Source organism: Chroicocephalus ridibundus, chromosome 13, assembly GCF_963924245.1.
Source record: "Chroicocephalus ridibundus chromosome 13, bChrRid1.1, whole genome shotgun sequence".
NCBI classification, from domain to species: Eukaryota; Metazoa; Chordata; class Aves; order Charadriiformes; family Laridae; genus Chroicocephalus; species Chroicocephalus ridibundus.
This window is the reverse complement of record NC_086296.1, coordinates 1,599,278-1,620,490: the sequence shown is the minus strand read 5'-3', so window position 1 is coordinate 1,620,490 and position 21,213 is coordinate 1,599,278. Positions and strand designations below refer to the sequence as shown.

The 21,213-nt window shown below is 41.9% G+C and overlaps 2 protein-coding genes across 6 annotated transcripts in view; one reads left to right on the top strand and one right to left on the bottom strand.

Moving 5' to 3' along the window:
• The window catches only part of TANGO2 (transport and golgi organization 2 homolog), a 30,622-nt gene extending 18,810 nt beyond the window's left edge, over positions 1-11,812 (bottom strand). For both annotated transcript variants that reach the window (XM_063351431.1, XM_063351432.1), the window contains exons 1-2: positions 11,713-11,812; positions 3,731-3,852 (exon numbers count right to left, since the gene is read on the bottom strand). In XM_063351431.1, the coding sequence (XP_063207501.1) occupies positions 3,731-3,786 (56 nt within the window). In that variant the 5' untranslated portion in view covers positions 3,787-3,852; positions 11,713-11,812. The remainder of the gene's footprint in view (positions 1-3,730; positions 3,853-11,712) is intronic.
• A 2,664-nt stretch (positions 11,813-14,476) lies between these two features.
• ARVCF (ARVCF delta catenin family member) overlaps positions 14,477-21,213 on the top strand; it is a 273,582-nt gene continuing 266,845 nt past the window's right edge. For 2 of the 4 annotated variants that reach the window (XM_063350852.1, XM_063350850.1), the window contains exons 1-2: positions 14,714-15,041; positions 15,346-15,400. The gene's annotated coding sequence lies outside the window, so the exon portion shown is untranslated. Of the gene's footprint in view, positions 14,686-14,713; positions 15,042-15,179; positions 15,401-21,213 lie in introns of those variants that run through there. The other 2 variants (XM_063350849.1, XM_063350851.1) reach the window with 2 other exon arrangements.

Below are 21,213 nucleotides of genomic sequence, written 5' to 3'. Positions count from 1 at the left end.
TCTAGCTGATTCTAGTCTATGATCTATAGGCTTTCAGCTGGTTTACCAAATTTCTGTCATCTTGCTTGAATACCCTCCATTTACAGCATCCATCCTCCTTTAACAGATTTTTATTTAAATAAACATCTCTACTGTTAAAAAATAGTTTAGCTGAAGTGGATTTCTCATTTCCTGAAGCTCCAATTATATTTTACCTTCAATAATTCTTGACATGAAACCACAGTTTGTTTACAGTATCTAAACACCAAAAATAAGCAGGTCTTTCTGGTGTGATTGAATATTCCCCATCTCAAGTTTAATACACAGACTCCTAAATTTAGCACAAAGCTAGCGTACAGGACTGCTATAATCAAAACATCTTCATTTTGTCTTTTATTAAACATAATCATACTGAAAAGGAGCAATATTAAGTGACCCTCATCTTCTAATAAATTGCAAAAAGCCTGTTCAGCTATTTTTATAGCTGAAATAATTCAACTGTATTAGGATTTACGTATTGAGATTTATTTTAATGTTGAAGCAGAGAGATGAAAACACGAGAAATCATTCCATTAAAGCAATTTCCTACAATGTAATTCAGTTCCATAAAAAAGTTTCTATGATTATAGCTTTGAAGCTCGAAACACGTATTTATTTGTAAGACGCACACAGTATAGTTCAGAAATACGTAAAGGCAGCATGTTACCTTTGACAATAATAATAGCCTACAGTAAAGCGTTTCTTACACCGCACTAAACTTTACTACGAATAGGCCTGTGGAGAGAACACCAAGGGAAACGGCAGAACAGCAAGTCGCAAGGGTACAGGAAGGTAGATCCGTTAGCGTATCACAAAGGTGGACTGTAAGCCTTTTGCTTAATTAGGCGCTCATGAAAATTGGCCAATGTACAGCTCTAGAAACCAAAGTCTGCCTGGATGGAGAGTTCTTTTAAGTGTTATGGAGAACACGTTTTAGTTTGAGAAGGTTTATTGGCTACAAGAAAATGGCCAATGATACACAGTTTGCCTTTTCAACTTTTAATGCCTATTTCAGACAATTTCTTTTAGTTAGAGATGTGCTTTCCAACAGACTCTGTCTTTGGTGGGCAAAGTACTGAGCATCCTCCTTACAGGAAGGGTGCCACTGAAGCGTCAGCCTTCTTCACTTTCTCTAGAGCTGATGACAGTTCTTTATCCGTAGTATTTCTAATGTGCAACCGGCACCTCATGATCATGTTTTAAAACATTGTGTTAGTGGAGAGATGAATTTGCAGGGAAGTCCAGAAAGCAAAGTAGAGGACAGTAAGAAAAGTAGTGGTAGATGCCTGTTTTAACGTGGACAGACAAATTAGCACGTCTGCAGGAATCCCCTTTTGCTTGGGAAAACCATTCCACTACCTCACCATGAAACACACAGAGCTATAGCAGAGTGTAACACACACGAGTTGTCAGGAAAAACGACGCTTAGCAAGAGACTCGTATAGAGAGGTCTAACTTGGTCTAACGGCTCTAATACTGCCTGGAGAATTAGGAGGGCTGGGTCCCGTTCCCAACTGACACGCAGACCCATGTCCTTCAGAAATCTGAGGCAAAGGTGAAAAATCCTTAGGAATAATTGAAGAAGAATGAACTTCAACATTCTTCCAATTAAAGAAAAGCAAAAAGATTTAGTTATGGTGTGTTAAGGCAAAAAAAGGGGACTACAGTTATGTATCTGGCGTTAAAATTGGACCCCAAGAGCACTATGCTCTGGCACTTATCAGCGAAACAGATGGCTCCGGGTAGTTTCTCTCAGAGGTCCAGAGCACGACATCGCTTAACAAAAGGTACTGCGAAAGCTACATACAACTATTCCTGAAGTTGGGCCAAAGCATCTCAAAAGTGTTTTCTTATTTTGACACTGATGGCAAGTTAGTTTCTGCTATAAATCAATAATTTCAATCTTGATGCAACTTTTTCTAGCAAGCAAACTACTACAAGTTTTACTTTTAAATATTGATCATGGCAGGAAGTTCACTTGGCAAGCAACTACAGTTTATATCCAAAGGATTTTCCCAAGAGGCATCAAATTGATGAATGTCTCTTTCGCTAACTAGCAACACAGAGAAAGTCAGCCTAAATAAATGGAGATATTAATTCAGCACCAGTCACATCATAAACAAAACCCCTTTTTAGGCAGATTCCAGATGCAGAAAGGAATGCACTCTATGGACAATTGAGGGTTTGGTTCTCATTTCCTTTCTTTCTATGGAATGGCATCTGCTTTTCAATACAAAAGGGCAGAAAAACAAGTCAATGAACGGCACAATGATTTACTGAGCATACCGACTCTGACGTTTCTGGATGAATACCCACACTTGTACCCCACAAAGTAACGTGGAACCGATCCAGTCTGTATCAATCCAGAAACCAACAGAACTCTGCAGTCTTCTTACTGGTCTGAAGTGTTACCTTCCTGTTACATACTGAATGTACTCAAAGACACTGATGTCAGATATGAACTTTTAAAATTAAGGGCTGTAACGGGAGAGAAAATTATTACAAGAAGTTTAATGTTTGGGAAACTCGCTGTATGACATCAACGCATCCAGTGAAACTTACCTAGAAGCATGGATGCTTATTTTGTCTTAAGCTTTTGGCTAAGGATTTCATACACGACTATTAGTTTATTACCTAAAATTTTAATTAAATTTTAAATTTTTATTAATTTTAATTACATAAAATTGTAACATGACTGTTAGTTTATTGCCCAAAATTTTAATTGCAAGCAGATTTGGGGGAGGGGGAAGGCTAGGACATTTACTGTAAGTTCCTTATTCCCTAGTTCGCAGCACTACTTGTTTTACATGGATACAGGAGTATAATCAGTTTGAGAGCAGTGAGATTTGACTTCCAGTTTTTTCTGAAATTGTATATACTTAATTTTAGGACAAAGAGCAACTGAAGATCTTTAAGTACACGTTGTCCCAAAGGCAAATCAGTAGGCATAAAGAACTGTGAGGATACCTTGACCTCAACCAGCCATATTTGAAAAAGCACCCGCACCTATTCGTAAGGGTCCATCAGAACCACAGTGGCAGAGCCAGCAGGAGTAGCCACGATGTGACACGGAGCAGAGCAGGACACTAGTCAATGAAAAAGAAGGTGCTATCTTTGGAGGAAACAGGACAAAGCGACAATTCAAAGTCAACCAGAAGCCATGTAAGCAGCTAAATTTCAGTATGAGTACCTTTTGGATTCATAGTGGTCTGCTCTCTTGGCTTACAAGACCGGATGAGCACATATTAACCGAGGAGAAATTAATAGAGTGGTCCATGACCGCAGTAGTTCTGCTCTGCCGTCTGCCCATGACTTTCCAGACTAAATTCAAATTGTTGGTTTCAAACTGAAAGCCCTGACCATATCTACCCTACTGAAAGAAGGGTACGGCTACAGCTGTGATGACCCCTTAGTTTAAACTATGAAGTAGAAGGCAGGACTTTCAAACTCTGGATTATAATATTTAAAGGATTTATCCTACACCCCATGATAGATCACCAGCAAAAGGTCCGTGATTACAAAGCCCAAGTCTTCTGCCATAGTCTAAAACCAGTAAGTCCTCCAACGGGGAAAGTCATGACGTTAGACATTACAAAAGCATAACTGAACACGTAATACTGACTTGTATTGACTTGTAATCCAAACATTGGCTACAAAAATTAATTGTATAAAAAATTATAGAAACAAATGTTTTAACTAGAATCATCTTTACCTGTATGCATTTTTTGAAACTGGTCGGGGGTCAAATTTGAATAGAAGGATGCACATTGAAGAATTGATGTTTAAATCTTGCTTCTTCCACAAAGGCTCAGTGCAAGGTCATTCTGTAATAGCCTACAAAGTAAATAGAGATTATCTATTATACTGCGAATTATAAAATGATAACCTTGCTTCTAAACTGAAGCTTAAAGATTGCAGCGTTCTCCCTAATAGCTCACAGTAAAAATAAATAAGTAAAACAGGACTTCCAAAATAATGATTTAGTACCAAATGGTTTAGTACCAAAATTCTTATTGTAGTTGTTTCAAAGTTAAGTTTGGCTAATTCAGACTGTTAGGAAAGAAACAAACATGAGGAAAATACTGACAAAGTCCAGAGTGCTACCGATATGTGAAAGAAAGACTATTATGTCATTTTCTGCTCATTACCAATGAAGTACCACTACTTTTTTTTTCCCCCCATCTTAAGTAAGGCAAAACACTTCTGTTAGAATAAAGGAGAAAATAAGACTCAAACTGCTGCAGAAGCTGGAAGAAGCCTGATCAAAGACAGTCTCAAACCTATAAATAAAGTATACTTTAGGCCAAGCTATTGAAAGTCCAGGAGAAAGTATTACTGTTTACCATCGGGAAAAACATCAGGTACAAACAAAGATACACTGGACCAGAGCGTACATTTTGATGAATAGTTTCCAGCACTTGTGGTATGTTTAAAATTCTGGCCACATTCAGACGGCACGGCAGATGTGCTTTCTGTTTCAAAACCATGTAACAGCTTTCAAATATTTTGCGTTGCCCCAGTGAAAATTTTTCTGGTAACAAAACTGCAGCCTGATCTTTACTTTTTGTGGCTGCTAAAACAATTATGAGAATGCTACCAACCAACCACACACAGCCACGTTTTACTGCTACTGAGAGCTTTTTTTTCCATGCAAGAGTGTTCAAGGCAGGCAAAGAGGGGAGGGGGACAGGCAGAATTCAACACCCCAGTCTAGGGCCATCTGAGCGACCAACCCAGCGACTGAGCAAATTCTGTACAAAAAGTAGGATTTTTAACCATGCTTCCAGATGTGTGAAAAGTGTCCCTCTTGCTCTTTAATTTCCACATCATTTACCTTAAGAGGTACCAGGAAATTTATGATCTTCACTATATTTCACACTATCAGAAGTAGAGCTACAAGTGCAGAATTTATACTAATTTTTTTAATTAATAGCTTGCCAGCGGCTGCTGGCTCCTGTTAAGTCCCAGTTCAGCACTACAGCCAGCCTGCTGTTGCTGTCATGGCACAAGCAGTTCAGTCTTGCAATCCAATATTCTGCAAAGAGACTCTTCCGTTGCAGGAAATGAAATAACTCCAAAAGAGGTGCAACACTCCTGACACGCTTCCCGAGGCACGAGAAAGTCAGCGCAAAGGAGTATGTGTGTACCTCTCCATCTCACAAAGCGTTTCAAATTCTGTTCTGTGACAAAAGGAACTTCCCCCCCAAGATGACTTCACAGCCTACGAGCTCAGGGCAGCACTAGCCTACCTGGCCCAACTATTTTCTGTTTAACAGGTTATACAATAAGGCATTAGAGAAAACAATTAAAACACACCATAGGCTTTCTTCACCTCAATCCCCAAAAAACTATTTTACAAATTAATCATAAATTGAAGATGCAGACTTGAACTTCGGCTAACTGATTTACTAGCCAGGTGTTTAAAAACATCCATAGCCAGCTTTATTTAGAAAATCTAATGAGTTTTAAGGTGTTATCACCCTTCCAAGATGCCTATTGCTGAATTTTAAATAGAGTGCAATTATATTGGACTTGTACAACCAAATCACCAGCTCTAGAAGACTTGGACCTTCTACATACAGCTCTTGTTAGCTGTTCGCAAAACTCAGGATCTTGTACCCCAGCTGCTTCATGTCACTAAGCATAAATAACACTGACCTGTTCATGCCTTTCACTCCAACTCCTAAAAAGAAACCCAAGCAAAACAAAATTACAGTCACAGTTCAAATCACAGAGCACAAATTTCCTAGAGCAGCAGACAGCTTAGGAACTAGAGCACAGTGCCATTTCCAGATAATATAACACAACTCTAGGTATTTCTGAAACCTTTTATACTTATTTTTTTACTTTAAATTTCTGCTGCTGTCCAGATAACCAGGCAGTATCTGTACGCCACGCCCTAGCTCAGGTTCTTTATTGAGGATACCACTTCTTCTACCAGAAGAGATTTAAATTGCAGGTCTTCCTATTCACGATTTCTCCTCTGCAACATTACACCGTTCTTTATTTGGCAGCAGCTACCTGTCTTTTAACCTTGTCTTGTCTCAGTCCAGAATCTTCTTGTCTTGCTTTATGTCCTACCCTCACCTCCAAACCTACTCTGCCTCTAGATAATTGCTTTGTCATTGGAATTTTATTTTTCTGTTTGGTAATTTTTCTGTCCCCAGAAGAACATGGAAGATGGGTTTCTCCATGGCTCAGGCTCCGCAGCATGCTTATTGCGCAGACAGAACATAGTGATGAAGATTATTCACTTCTATTCGTTCTACAGCACCTTCCAAACAGGTCCCTGCCAAACCCCTGGCAATCCAGCCAGCCTAGTGGATGGACTGTGTTGGCTGACTGTAGCAACCCGGGGTATCGTCAAGTCTGGCAGATTTTCCCCGTTAGAAGGCTCCCAAATAATCCTCTCAAGGACACACAACCCTATATAACATAAGCCTCCAGCAAGGCTGGGGCACAGAACAGTTACCCCTCTTCCCCAAACGATGCAAGTCTCACAGCGATTATCGTGTATGTAACATAGCGCACAGGCTACACAAACAGGAGATTGTCTTTTCTCCCCTTCAAAAAGTGAATCTTTTTGCTGAAGTCATTACTGATGAGAGACTCAAATTAGGACAGATGAGACCTTTCGACCCCTGCTCCCAACATTACAGTTAGCACATTGCAATAAATGTCAAACTAAGAGCAAAGGTTTATTTTAGCTGACTGATTGCTGCTGTTCTGTTCCTCAGGCAATCTTTTCACAGACAGCTCCTTGAGTAAATGGAAACGGCACTCCGACCTTGACAGCAGCTTGACTGAACGTAAAATTGGGAGCAGGAGGAATGTCAATGAACAACAACTGTGCTGCACCAGGCTGAAGGCTGGGCGAGAGAGACCTCCTCCTCCCTGTTCCACGGTCGCAAAAGCAGCACAAGACTGATCCTAACCACGACTCTGAGAATTCATGTTGCAAAATCTTTTTTTTGTGGGCTTCCAAAGGACAGCTTTAGTTTCTTTAAGAAGTGTACCACAAAGCTATATAAAAAAACCCCAAACTCTAAACTGAGCAATTGCTTGCCTGATTGTTGAGCAACTTGTTGTAACGACAAGACAGCAACTTACAATTCAGCTTAATAAGCAGTGCCATTGTAATTACAACTTTACATGTCCTTCAGAAGGTAAAGGGCTACAGCTTCTACTATCCAGGTTACGTTACTGGCTGCCCATCAGAAATTAACTGATGTCCATAAAACACATTAAATAAAATGCATTAACAGAGTGGTTCGTGGAGCAAGCAATACACCACAATAACACTGTACAGGATTGTTCACTGGCCCCTACTTCACAAAGGCAGACATATAATAGCTTCATTCTTTTCACCTCTTCCTCAGTGTGTGCATCAAGATTGACATTTGTAAATATTAAGCCATGCCAGACTATTTCAGAAACAACACTCATAGCTCAGAAGAGATCCCCTTCAAGTCTTCAGCGGAGAGGTACCCATGTACAGCATCAGCATGAATATGGTAGATGAGAATCCTTAAAGCTTTTTTTCTTTTTTTTTGACAAAGTGCAAAGAAATGCTTTTGGTGAAAGCAGGGATATAAAATGCAGTTTTAATGGGTAACTGTCACTGACTGCTCTTGCTGACTGCAGAGATGTGGCTCCTAGTATTCATTAGGTGTCCTGTCAGGTAATTAAATGGATTATGCAATAAAAACCTGTTGACACTCACTCATAAGACGACTATTTTAATAAACACAATTCAGGCCCCATTAGCTGATTTATTGAGTTCCCTTCAAATAATCAATTCACTACAGCTGTTCGTGCAAAGTTATTGGTCAACACAAAGCTTACAAGAACTGCCAGCCAGAAAACAGCAGAATAAGTTTGTAACGCTCGCCACAATTATCTAGATGAACAAATATTTTCAACGCTTTGATGCCTTTCTAGAATCCCTATTCATTATTATTTGGTACTACCGCTTTGACAGAAGTATCTTTCTGTCACCCCATCCACTCTGCTTGATGTTATTACAGTTACATTTGTGCTTTTAGTAACACCAAATATCAAAACAGTAATATTTATCTAGGGCTCCACCTGCCAGCCTTGAAACAAGCGTAAGTGTTTATAGGCCCCATATAAACAGTCCAACCTTTCCTGTTATTCAGGCAGAAGTGTTTAAGGCAGCTAAAACCGAGCTACCCCTTAAAATAGCAGTGATACTTCATTGGCAAAGGAGGCAACCAATGTGTTCTGGTACCTTCTTTGACCAAAGCTGACATTGCGTTTGCGCCACCTGTTGTGTTTAAACCCAGGGCTGGACGTTGGCCTTACAGGATGTTTGTGCTGAAGAATTGTCAGTCAGACTCAAATTTGGATATTCTGAAATTTGAGACAATTAACAAACGTTAAGAGGAAAAAAAACTGAAGAGAGGCTGTCATAGACATGGTAAGTATGTAAACATCTAATCAAGAAATCTTCATACTGGTGTCATTCTTTCAAGCTCATATTCACATCAGAGAGGGTGCTGCAACTCTGGGGACGAGACAAGCGTATTGTGCAGAGCTGCCATCACAAAGTAGACGTGCTCAACTCAGCCCTCTCAGCGTTCAGCTAGCGATCCCACAAGTTGAGAAGAAGATGGAAAAGATTAGGTCAGCGCTGGCTTCCACGCTTGCAACTCGATCCTACAACAAGTCCAAAGCTTGATCAAAAAGCTTTGGTGACTTTCTAGCTCCATTTCAGCAGAAAATGTGTCTTCGGAACTATCCTTCGAAACACAGGAGGTGCCTCAGTTAAAAAAAAAAAAAAAAAAAAAGAGTTCACATAAAAAAAAAAAGACTAAGTTGTGGCACAACACATGCCCTCTGGTTTTCTTTTTTGAAGACAATACAAGCCAGAATACGCATACTGCGCAACATGACAAGGTCTGCAGAATGGCTGAAAAAACTTACTATAAGGTGGAGACAGTGAAGACTTACTGCTTTCTGGATAATAAGCTTTTACAAAGTCTAGTTTGATTATTTCTAGTCGATAAGACGGCAGCTATCGAGGATTAAATGACAGCAACAATCTCCTGTTTCTGTAACATGTTTCTAGTTTGCTGACTAACTTGTGCCCAATACACATAAACCAGCTTGACAAGAATCACAAACATCCTGTAATTAAGCGTTCTGCTCCAAATGGCACTGCTGATTTGGAAATGACATTAAAGTAACTAACATTTCTTATTGTGTGCTACTGTACTCTGTTAGACAGTACAGTGTGTTGTTTTGCTCATTTTAACGATCTGTTAAAAGCCTGAGTGGATACATGCCAGCATAAGGTAGCGTTCAGAGGGACTATCAAGAGACCAAAACATGATAGATTGTGTTTGTTCTTTTCATAGGGTTCTACCATCATCTGGTTGATTAGAAGCAATCAGTTCACAATTTGGCATAAAACCATTTTACCCTTAAGAACTCCCAGTAGCAGCCTTTGAAAAATGAAGCCATTTGTTACGTATTTTGTTTTCGCAAATGAAGCATCATAAATAACATCTGTCAGTTACCACAGAGATCTCCGTTGCTTCTCAACTGATCCAAAACTGTTGTTTAGGTACAGCCTAAGAGACAACTAAAGATCATTATTCACTGGATTCTGATAGTTTTATGTACCACAGCAACAACTCAGTGGTCAGTGGAATCTAAAACTACTTTACTGTTTCTTTTTAATTTGTCCAAAGGAAACGGAGAACTACACTTATCAAATGCCCATAAAACAACAAAACTGAATGCATTTTCTTTCAGTAGTGGCATGAGATTTTTTTTTTTTTATACTGAACTTTAAAACCATGGAAAATAAGAGATACTTGATTAGTTTTTAAAAGTAATCCACTCTTTTTTTTTGCCCAGAAAAGTGTCTCACAACTGCATTTTTAAAAGCATTTGACTGATTTGCTTTTGCACTTCCTTTGTGTAGTAATACTAATCATTAAAGACAAAGATGAGATGGAATAGATGGATCCATAATCTGATGCCTTTCAGGTTGCTTCATATAAAGATGATTTGTAACTAACGCGGGGTTTGTAACCCTACCCAGGTGAGTCAGTCTTCACTTCAAGAGACAGCAACGCAAAGTAGAACACTTATGAAGACACAGAAAATATCACGTAAGGTGCATGCCATCCCCAGGTTTGAGCTGATTTCCTTTTCAGCTCCTCACTTTCTCTCTGGTATTTTACCAGACTAAGTCCACTGTACAGCTCCCAAGAGAGACAAAGGCCAGCAAACGTCACCTTTCACATGTTCTAATAACATCTGCAAGGGACGGAGTAAGACAGCCTTTCCCCGAGTTTCTCAAGTGCCAGCTTCTCCTCTGCCAGAGACCTGCAGGCCCAGAGTCTTTTGCTAGACATCTTCCCCCTTTTAGGCAAAGACTGATATTTTCACAATTTTTTCACAACTCTTAGGTTTTCTTCAGCAAGGAACCAGCTAGGAATCCTTTTTTGGGGCAAGAAAATATTTTCCCTTTCTTATTCATAGAAAGTCTATGTTAGAAGTAGTTGGAGGAAATACTTAGTGGAAGAATCAGATTCTTCCACTCTGTTCTTATGCTCTTCCCTAGAGATGTGCCCGTATAGATGTTCCTTCCCCAGAGATGTATCTCTGTATAGCCAGGATCGATTCAGTCAAACGGCAAACTGATGCTAAGAACTATGGAAAGCATGAAAACAACTCAATGAAAAAAAAGATATTTAATTTAACAGAAAATAGTCAAGCTTCTGTTACATATTTTGACTTCTAAAAACATCACGATACACGATGGAGATTGAGCCCATAATCAAGAGCGTCTCAGAGCAGCCTCTGCCCTGGTGGCCTCATATAATCACAAAACAAATCGCTCTCAAAAAACCCCACAACCCAGTGTTTTCAATACCTACAAACTGAAACACCAGTAGTTTTCAGTGTCTTTCTGTGACTATTTCTTGACAAGCTGCCATCAAAAGGTCACCATATGTTAAAACGACTGTTTTATCAAACTCTTGTACATGACACAAGTCCCACCCAGCCACCGCCAGCACCAGAACGAAGCGCCATCACGGCACCAAAGGAAACAAGGGTGAGTTGACACTTAAAATATTCCAGCAGCTGCCGTTGGATACATTTAGGACAAAAAGTTTTATTGTGCAAAAGGCGCTCAAGAGCAGCGTCTTCCTTCTCTTCCTTCACGCCACTCACTGTGAGGGGGGGCAGCGCTAAGGGGGCGCACACACACACAAACACACACAAACACACACAAACACACACAAACACACACAAACACACACAAACACACACAAACACACACAAACACACGAGGACAGCCTTACAGGGGGGAGGACGAGCGCGACACACGACGATGTCAGCCCTAAAAAGGGAGGGGAGCAAGCCCTGCGGCCTTGGAGCGCTGGAGGGACCGTCCCCCGCCGTCCTAAAGCAGGAGCCCGCTCGCCCCCAGCCAGGCCGCGCCGCGGGCTCGGGCTCCCCACTCGTGACAGCTGAGGCGACTCAAGGCCGTTTCCGAGCCCGGCCCCCGCCCCTCCCACCTAAGCCCGAAGCAGGGCGGGCGCCGGCCCGAGGTGACTCCGCCAGGACCCCAAGCGAAACGGGGAACCCCCGGGGAACGGGGCCGCGGGACCCCGCCGGCCCCTCAGGGGAGGAACCCGCCGCGCTCCCACTCACCCAGCGCGCCGCCGACACCACCGCATCCCCTCCGCGCCGCTTCCGGGAGCGCAGCCAGTTCAAAACAACGCCCGCCCCTATTGGCTGCGGGCGCCCCGCCCTCCCGCGCGCTATTGGGGGACGGCTCCCCCGCCTCTCCTCCTCGGGCTGTGATTGGCTGGCTCGCACACCGGTGCCCCGTGGGCGCCGCCCTCACCCTTTCCCCGCACTGCCCCGGGCGTCGCGGGGCGCCGCCATGAGGGGGCGCCGCCATGAGGGGGCCGCGGCCTCCCGCCCCCGGCCGGCCCCGAGGCCTGCCGCCGGGCCTGAGGAGCAGCTGGCCCGCGGTGTCTTGAGAGGAGGAGGTACTGGAGGCCCGGCTCCTCCACCGCAGCCCAGTATCCGTGTCCCCCACGGTGGTTCGGAGAGGTCGTCTCTGGTATTGTATAGTACATGGGCTGCTGCTTGGCTGCCTGTCCTGGTTTGAGCAACACAGGACTAATTTATCTTCTAATGCTTGGGAAAACCGCACTTTTAGAAGACTCTGGTGTGTGAATTTGTGAAAATATTTCCTTTATAGCCAGCTATGGTTTGCAGGTTTCAAGGTGTCGGTGTTTTCCAGCCTTGCCAGGTGCAGGGATGAGGAAGCGCGAGACCTGGGCACTTGACTCAAGCTGACGACAAGGTTATTTCATACCATGAACGTCACATTCAATATAAATTAGAAAGTTTGCCGAGGAGTTCTGTCTCTCCCTTCATGGCTGCGATCCTGAGAACTCCTTGCTCCAGTGCTCGAACGCTGAGCCCTTCCCTTCCTTCTGAAGCTGCAGCACTCGCAGTGTCCAACATGTAGTGTTTTATTAATGTTAATTATTTAATCTTATTCTGTTAAATCTATTTATATTTCAACCCTCAGTTGTCCTTGTTTTTTCCCTGACTCCCCTTCCCGGGTGGGGAAGGGTCCTTGGGTGATAGACTAATTGTCTAAATGACAATAAATCGTTGTGGGTTTCTCAAACCATGACACCACCTCACCCTGTTTCCAGTATGGTTTGTTTCCAGGTATGAAATAATAACATCAGAAGCCCAATCTGAGCTTCAAAGGGCTCATATCCCTGAGAACTGATAGACCCAGGACCGGGTTGTTGACAGTCTTGGTGAGTTTGGATGTAGATGAGGTCAGTGTATGGGATGCGTTAATGACCACCGTCAGGAGAGACTCTGCTTCCAGAAAGGTCCCAAAGTCATTGAGCCCTGAGTTTGCAATGTTGTGAATTCAGGCCAGGACAGCTTTCCTGAGGATTGAGAAAACACAAGTGACAAAGTCAAATTTGCTTTCAGTTATTAAGCACGTCATGATAAGAACTGATAATGAAACATTTAGTAATTTTACTTAGATGTGCATACTTAGGCTGGGATTGGATCTGTGCCACCTCTTTGTCCTTTTATACTGAAACACTAACTAACTTACTCGTGGGTTTTTCAAACAAGATTTCAAACTTTATTTCTGACTTTTTTTCACAGGTGGCAGTAGAGGGTTTCAGTGGAGCCTATAAATTGGAAATTTTTTATGGTGAAGCCTTTAAGGAAAGACCAGGAGAGCCTTTACTGCACTTCTAGGGTCTAACACTGATAAACACAGTCCATGCAATATATGGGACTCTAAAGAAAAGAACTCCGGGGGGTATACGAGTGTGTAAGGTAGCTCATGAGGCAAAACCTTTCATCCTGGATGCAGAAAACCTGAAGTCAATTGTTAGCATTTGCCACTGGCATATGACATTGAGCAAGTTCATCTCAATAGTTTCCTTCTCCATCGTCAACAACAGGATGATGGCAATGACCTTCGCAAGGTCTTTTGAGATCTACTGATGAAAATTGCTGGGTGAGTATATTATCATGACTATTTGTACTATTGCTTTTGAAACACAGTAATAGATTGTAGTTATTACCTACATATATATACCCATATATATGGGTACATATACCCATATATCAAGCTTGATACATATAAAGCTAAAATATATTTATGTTTTCAGGTACAGAGCTGTTACTTAAAACAGTTATCTGATGAATAAGTAGACAAATTTTAAGAATATCTTAATCCCCATTATGTTAAAATCGGTAAAATGCATGCATATCAAATGCAATTTATTGTTCTTTGCTGTCCCTGTTTCTCTGAGTATAGACTCATCACTCCGACCAAAGATTATTTAGGTTCTATGCTTGATAGCCATTAAAAATCGTCAGGTGACAGGTCTGCGTACCTTCAGCCGGAGTCACATCCGTGGAAAGAAGAAGAGGAAAACTGTCCATAGGCTTAAAACTTAATGGTGTTAGGTTTTACTGATTTTTTTTTTCATTATTTTTAATACATATGGGAAGTTGGAATAACTTCAGAGTTGTTTAAAAACGTTTTTTTAGGGACCTTCACAAAACCATCCCTCTGCAAGGATCCGTGCACACCAGATTTGGTGGCCATTCAGACGCTTCCCTCTCTTTCCTGTGTCTGTTTTCTGTTCTGCCCCAGCCAGCTCGGTTAGTGTTGTCCCTTGGAGACCCTGTCCCCGGGGATCTGTCTATAGCTCCCGTTGTCCGTTAAACTCGGATGTCCGATCCCAGCGGCCGGTGAGCCCGTTCCCAGGGTAAGCACCTTCAGTGCGGCGAGCGGCGCTGGCCGCCAGCTACGCACCAAGCGGACCGTAGGCAAAAGTGACGGACAGTCCCGCCGGCCAATGCCGCGCCGAGCGGCCGGCGAGTGGGCGGAACGGGGGCTAAAATGCACCAATGAGGTTTTGGTTGCTAGGTGCGACGGCAGAGGAACGAGCCAATAGGAAAATTCGCGGAGCGGCAGCAGCGGGCCGGTTGGTGTGCCGGGCCGCGGGCGGGCAGCGCGAGGCAGGGGCCGGCAGCGGCGGCGCTGCCCTCCCCGGCCGCTGAGGCGATGGGGCGGGCGGGCGCGCCTCGACCCTCCCGCCAGTGCTCCCCCCCCAGGTGTGGACGTTGGGGGGTGATGAAAAAAAAAATAAAACAGAAATAGTTGGAAAGACGGTAGTGCGGCGGGCTGAGGGGGAAGCGCCGTCCCCTCCCGCTGGGCCTCTCCTGAGGGGCGCGGGGGCCGTTATTTTTTGTCACGGTGGTGTGGGCAGGACACGCGTTTTTTCAGCCTCGGGCCCTATTTCGGAGCGGCCCTGGGGCTCCTCCGGCGGGGGCGAGCGGGCCCGGCGCGCTGGTGGCCGCGGGTGCCTGAGGGGAGTCATCGCTCAGGCGCTGCGTGGAGGTCTCCTGCGAGGAGAAACCCCTGCTGGGCTTTAAAAACGCAGCCCAAAATCACGGTAGAAGAGGCACATGTAAGAGAAGGGTTAATGGCTGCTTCCCCCTCCTCCCCCCGCGGGGTGAGGATGGTCGCGGATACCCTTTGTAAATCGGAATGTGGCGGTGGGAGGGGAGAAGCGGCCCGACCCCCCGGGCTGGGCGGGCAGGGCGGCGGCCGGGCGGCTGCCGGGGATGCGGGGGGCGAGCGGCGCCCGCTGAGGTGCTGCCCAGCCGCTGCCGGGGGCTTTCCTCACGAGTTGGGGGGGGGTTCTTTTGCCTTTTTTTAATTTTTTTTTTTAAATTTTTTTTTTTTTGGTACACCCGCCCCCTCGGAGCCAGCAGGAGGAAGGAAAATAAGCTGAGGACAGAGAAATCAGAGAAGCCGGAGGAGATGGTGAGCGGATGGTGGGGTCGGGGGGAATGAATGAGGTTGCCGGGGTATTTTCTGGGAGAGGTTCTCGCAGGGTGTAGTGCGTTTGGGGCGATTTTGCATCACGGTTGCAGGCTAGCCGCCTTTGTTTGCTAAAGATTGGTGTGTTTAACAGCGTTCATCAGTTTATTGCGAGATGCGCAACGAGGAGTTGATGTATGCGAGTGGCTGAAATTCCATACGCAAGCGACCCCTAAACAAACCAACATTGTGTTAATCCTGCAATATGATGGGCAGCTCTTGTCATGGAGGGAAGTCATTGCTCAGGTTATTTGTGGCATGCATAGGAGATGAGTCTCTGTAGCAAAGACCAAACAAAACTAAGCTATTTCTTTACAAACGTGAAATCTACCAGACTTAAAAGCCAAAGTTAGTTATTTTTTTTTCTTTTAATTTTCTCTGTAGTATTGCTGTACATGGTTAAAACCTAATGTTTGCAAAACTTGATCAACTCTTTAAAATGTTCACTTCTGGCATGCAAATAGTAAAGACTGGCTTTCCCCCCACCTCTTTTTTTTCTTAATGTAGGCACTTGTTTGTGTATGTGGAAGGGGGAATTCTGACAACGTGTACTTTGCTTTTTACAGTGTGCTGTTGTGCCTTAGGTAGGTCGCAGTACAAAATGTAATTCTTAGCGTGTTAAAAAAAAAAACCCAAAAAACCTAAGCAGATTTTTTTGCATCAAGTGGAAACCTGGTTTTATATCAATAATATCTTAAACGCTAGATACAGGTTTGTGGGGGGATAAAACAGCTGTTTTGTATTAATGGAAATGCTTTATGGTAAAAATCCTGATCCTAAATGACAGAATATTGACATTGGCTGATTGTATCTTCCTGTGGATGAAGTGCTGCAGTCCGGATTAAGTACATTAGCCCTTTAAGGTTCTGTAAATTTAAACATATTTTGTTTACAAAATTGTGCAGGACTGCATGGTGCAGTAGTAAAATCTGAAATTTTAGTGGCTTTAGAAATGTTGCAAGACATTGCAAAGGAGAAATATTGCAGCTTAGTATTATGTCTGCGGTGGAAAAAAAAAAAAGATTTGTTATAATAAAGTAATACAGCATGTATGTGGTGATTAAAGCAACTAAAGGGGCTGGATCGTTTGGAGTTTCTACAGAAAAAAATAAGTTATGAACTATGCTGTGATCTTCATCATGCAAGATATTTGGATGGCTGGCTGTTAAATTTATTTTAAGCAACATCTCTGTAAATGCTTGTCTGAAATATTTAAATTATATGCTCCATTAGGCAAATGGGTTTATCTTCCCATTGCTTGGCTAAAGGAATGTACTGGGAGGGCAAGGTTTATAAGAACAATACAGTGTGACTGCATAGTTTCACTGCATAGTTTATCCTCCTGTATTGTTCAGAGTTGCATAGAATCTATTTTATTTGACAATGGTGATCTTTATAAAGTTGACTTTGCTGATTTTGTTTTTATGCCATAGTTGCTGTGAACATAAATAACTGAATTTCAGTTGTTATAACAATAGATTTGACCTACTACTTAGCTAGAATGAACAAAAAATCATTCCCTTCTTTGATTTTAATCTATTCATTCAAAATCTCTGCAATGGATTTCGGCATCAGCAGTTCTTTAATATTGGAAGAACTGGTAGGAGTTACAAATAGAGAGAGTTTCCCGTGATATTGAGCTAGGACACTGCACTAGAAATGGCAAAATTCCTCCCTTTTACTTGTACTTCAAATTTTGTGCAAACTGCAGTTTAGAGAAGATATCTTATCCTGAAGACCATCTGCATGCATATTACAGTTACATAAAACTAAGCTTCTCTATTTGATTTTATGTAATGCAACATGTTATTTCTGCAGTGCTTTTGGTGGATCTTGCTTAGTGTCAGAATTTATATACTGTGAGGAAAACCTGTTAGAATTCTTGTGCTACCAGGTTTATAATTTGTTGCTCTTAATATTTTATTGTGTTAGTATAAATCATTGACACAAACATCGTAAACAAATGCTGTAGCAGCTAAGTGTGAGATTACATTTAGCTTATGTCTTTACAGTTTAACCAGAGTATGACAGGATCTTGTCTAGTGTGAGTGTGTTCTGTTCCTAATAGCCATCATAGCAATCTTTAAAGCGTAAAGGTCGGGTCAAATTTTTTACTTCATTGCTTGCCTCTACAGAAGAAGGAGGAAAAAGACCAACTCCAGAGTTACACCAATAGGGACAGGGAAAGAATTTATTGGATGTGTTGTGGGCAGTTACCTTCTTCAGACTTCATATGAGTCACCTGGAAATTGGCATTGAGATTTTTGTTAAGGTAAAAATCCACATATTTTTAGAAAAGTGTTTTTTCCATAATGCAAAACATTTAGGGTATACATGTAACTTGGCAAACATATTTTCTTTGGAAAAGGGCGTAAGCAGTATCATGGATTTAAGCATTAAAATCAGAACTAGGAGATCTTGAAGTATTCTCTTAAATTCCAGGTAGGATGTGGTCTACATGTGTGCTGAAGCAGGAAGGTTACCCACCTATCTTGATATCTGAAAAAAGTAGCAGCCATCTTAATGAAGTCTTTTTTTATTTCCCTCAGCTAAATTGTGTAAAACAAACCCAGACCCAAAAAACTGTGGTGCAGGTTTTTTGTCCTTGTTTGCCCTTTTCACTCCAACTCACAGGCAACCCAAAACAAGCTGTAAAGCTGCTTCTGGTTCTGTGTGCTGAGGTTCTAGAGGTCTAGAACTTCTGCATTAGCTTAGGTTGCATTCGTTTTTTGATGGTATGTAAGACAAATAACTAGTTCTAGTGAATCAAATTTTTCTTATGTGTCTGCTTTTCTGCAATGTTGTAAGAACAGGCAGCTCAATTTAGGAATATCCAATCCTTTGAAGGGCTTCAGTCACCACTCTAGCAGTCGCATTTTCAAGAAGTAGCATCTTTGGTGTGTAAATGGCTACTCATTTAATAGTAAGTGGACAGCATCTATTATTCATCATTAATTTATACACACTACATCAAACAAAACATCAGTTTAGCGTCCTGATGAGACTCGTTGATTGTCACTGGGTTCAGCATAGTTTGACATTTTGACCCACCAAAATACATGCCTTTCTTGGAACATCAGCTAATCTTGGGGATAAAAAAAATGTACAAGAGACCAAGTAGGAATGTGTATATGGGTAGCATTTTTAAATATTTTAATCTTTTCTAGAGAACACTTCAATTTAGTTAATGAAGCTCATATCTAGCCACTACTCATTCCTACAAAGAACATGACCGAGTATATTTTTTTACCATAGTTGTCATTACTGGGAGCATACCACTATTGAAACTAATGGCCTCTTTTGGAAAATCATGGATCTTAACTAAGGCACCATTATGCCCCTGAAACGACTGGCTTTATTGGTTTCTTTTGAACGGATAACTTTATTTAATTCTGTGATATTTGATGCTGTGTTTATACCCTCATGTTTTGCTGTGTAGTTACATTTTTGTTGTCCAATCTAGATAAAAATTCATAGAGAAGTCACTGGTTCCAAGTAAGAGCCATCTAAAGTTGGTTCTAAGAGACCGGCCACAATGACGTCAAGGGATCTGCTTAATTATATCTTTTCAAAATCAGGCCCTCCGAGGATCTATTCTGGAAAAACAAAAACAAAATCTACTTCTATAGATATCTAAATCTTTGTTTTCTCAAGTGTAGACTTTTAGCACAAGATAGAAAATGTGTGCTAGCAATAGTACACTGAGGAAGGAACCTGTGAGAGTGTATGCAGTTCGGCGTCTCTCCAGTACCTCTGGAGGTACTCTTGGTCGGCTTTTGCAAGTCTCAGTCCTCTGTATTCAGCTGATATTAATTACCATGAGACAAGTTGAGTGACTTTGAATATAGGGTATATTTAGAAAGAGCAAAATTGTAATGTTTAGATCACAGATTCCAGGCCAGTAGCCCAAGAAAGTAATTTTCATCCAACACTGCTGGTGGCAGTTATCACAAGATACTAAAAGCCATTAAGAACACATGGAGAGGATTGTGCTTCTCTGCTTCACTCCCCAGTTTGCATTGCCCTGGGAAGATCTTTCTGTTTCTGGACAACATGCAGTATGCTCTGCAGATCTGATGGCTTTCTTGGACAGTTTGAGGTCTTTGTTCCATAAGGTCCTTGACTGCAGTGTCAAAATCTTCTGTGCATGCTTCAGTTGGTGCCATTTATAATTATGTTTTTTCTGCATCTCAGGGCACATACATTTTGTTTCAGAAACTTCAACAGGGTTTCTATGAGCTGCTGTGCGGATATATGGCAGCGCATCACTAGTCTATTAGTTTATGATTTGTAGGTCAGGGAAAAATTGGGATATTTTGCTGTCTAAGCAGTATCATCTCTTTGCTGCTTCAGTGCTTACATGACATCTCAAGTTGGCTGAAGATTAAAAGGACACTGTCAAGGTATCTTTCACAATTTCATTTTTATTATTTATTTTGTTTGCCTTATTATTGCTGTCATAAGCCGTTGGAAGCCTGAAGTCTAGTGCCTTGCCAACAGGCCTTTGTCCTCCAGAACAGTTCCTGTTTAGCTGCTTATGGTTTATTTAAGAGTTGTGAAGCATTTACTGTCTTCTGAAATACATTACTGAAGAGTTACAGCTTAAACATTGCAAGCAAGTGAGAGGGAAGAAGTGTGTAAATCAGTTTAGGGCCAGTCCTGGTGGTGTGTATTTACGGTAAACTCAAAATATTTCTTCTTTTCCTTATTTCTTTCAGAATTTAATAATTTGGGAGTATAGAATTAGGCATCAGTGCTTTCTTCACACAGTCATCCTTGAGGGCGGACTTTCTGGAGGATTGATATAAAGGCCTGCATTCTTAGTTGGATATGTTTTGAATTATCTAATGAGGTAATCCCTGTAAGAATTCTTACAGGTGCAGTGGCATCAACTGACTTTGAGGTGCTGAGCAGTAGCTTAATTTGGAGTACTGGACAGAAAAAAATATCTTTACAGGATCTGGGCCTTGTATCGCATGTGCCTCTTTTATTTTCTAAGCTTTATTTTTCCCCCTCTTATTTCTACTATGATAAAAGGAATGGTCATGGGCTTTTGTACAGAATAATGCCACCTTAACTTGTTGCTGTAAGAAAGTCTTTTCATAATTGATCCACATTCGTTGCAATGTTAAGTTAGTGAAACTAGAGCTACTGTGTCCAGCAATTTAATTGCCTGCTCTTCACGTGCTCTGGCAGTGTAATTTCTACCCATTGGAAGTATATCAGCACAATTCTTCCATGAGACCTTTTCATTACAGTAAACATTCTCTATTTAATTTGGGTTATGTAGTGATAAAATTTTAAGTAACTGCTATCCAGCATAGTGACAGTAGCAATTGCACAGACTTTTCCTGGATTATTCCTATGGCTAATCAAGAGCGTCCATGTCTACTGGGTTCACAGCTTGATGAGAGCTGAGTGTATGTACTGATATCGGGTAGACTTATTTTTGCAGGTTTAAAATGAAAAAATAGTAATCTTTTTGACAGTATTCAGAGTAGCAAAGGTTGCAGAGATTCCCCAGAGGAAAGCGAATTGCAGAGTGACTTCAAATAAGGTTCATAAAGCGCGGACTGTCTGGGGAAGGAGAATCTGAGATGTTACGCTTAAGTTGGGGTAGTTGCAATAACTTCAGGCATGTTGATTAGATGCCTGAATTAGAAAGGGCAGGCACTTCTGGCTGCAAATAAAAAGAGTGGATAGAGACAGATGGACTTCTCTGAAGGTTGAGTCAGTCTATGAGTTTGAATGAAGTG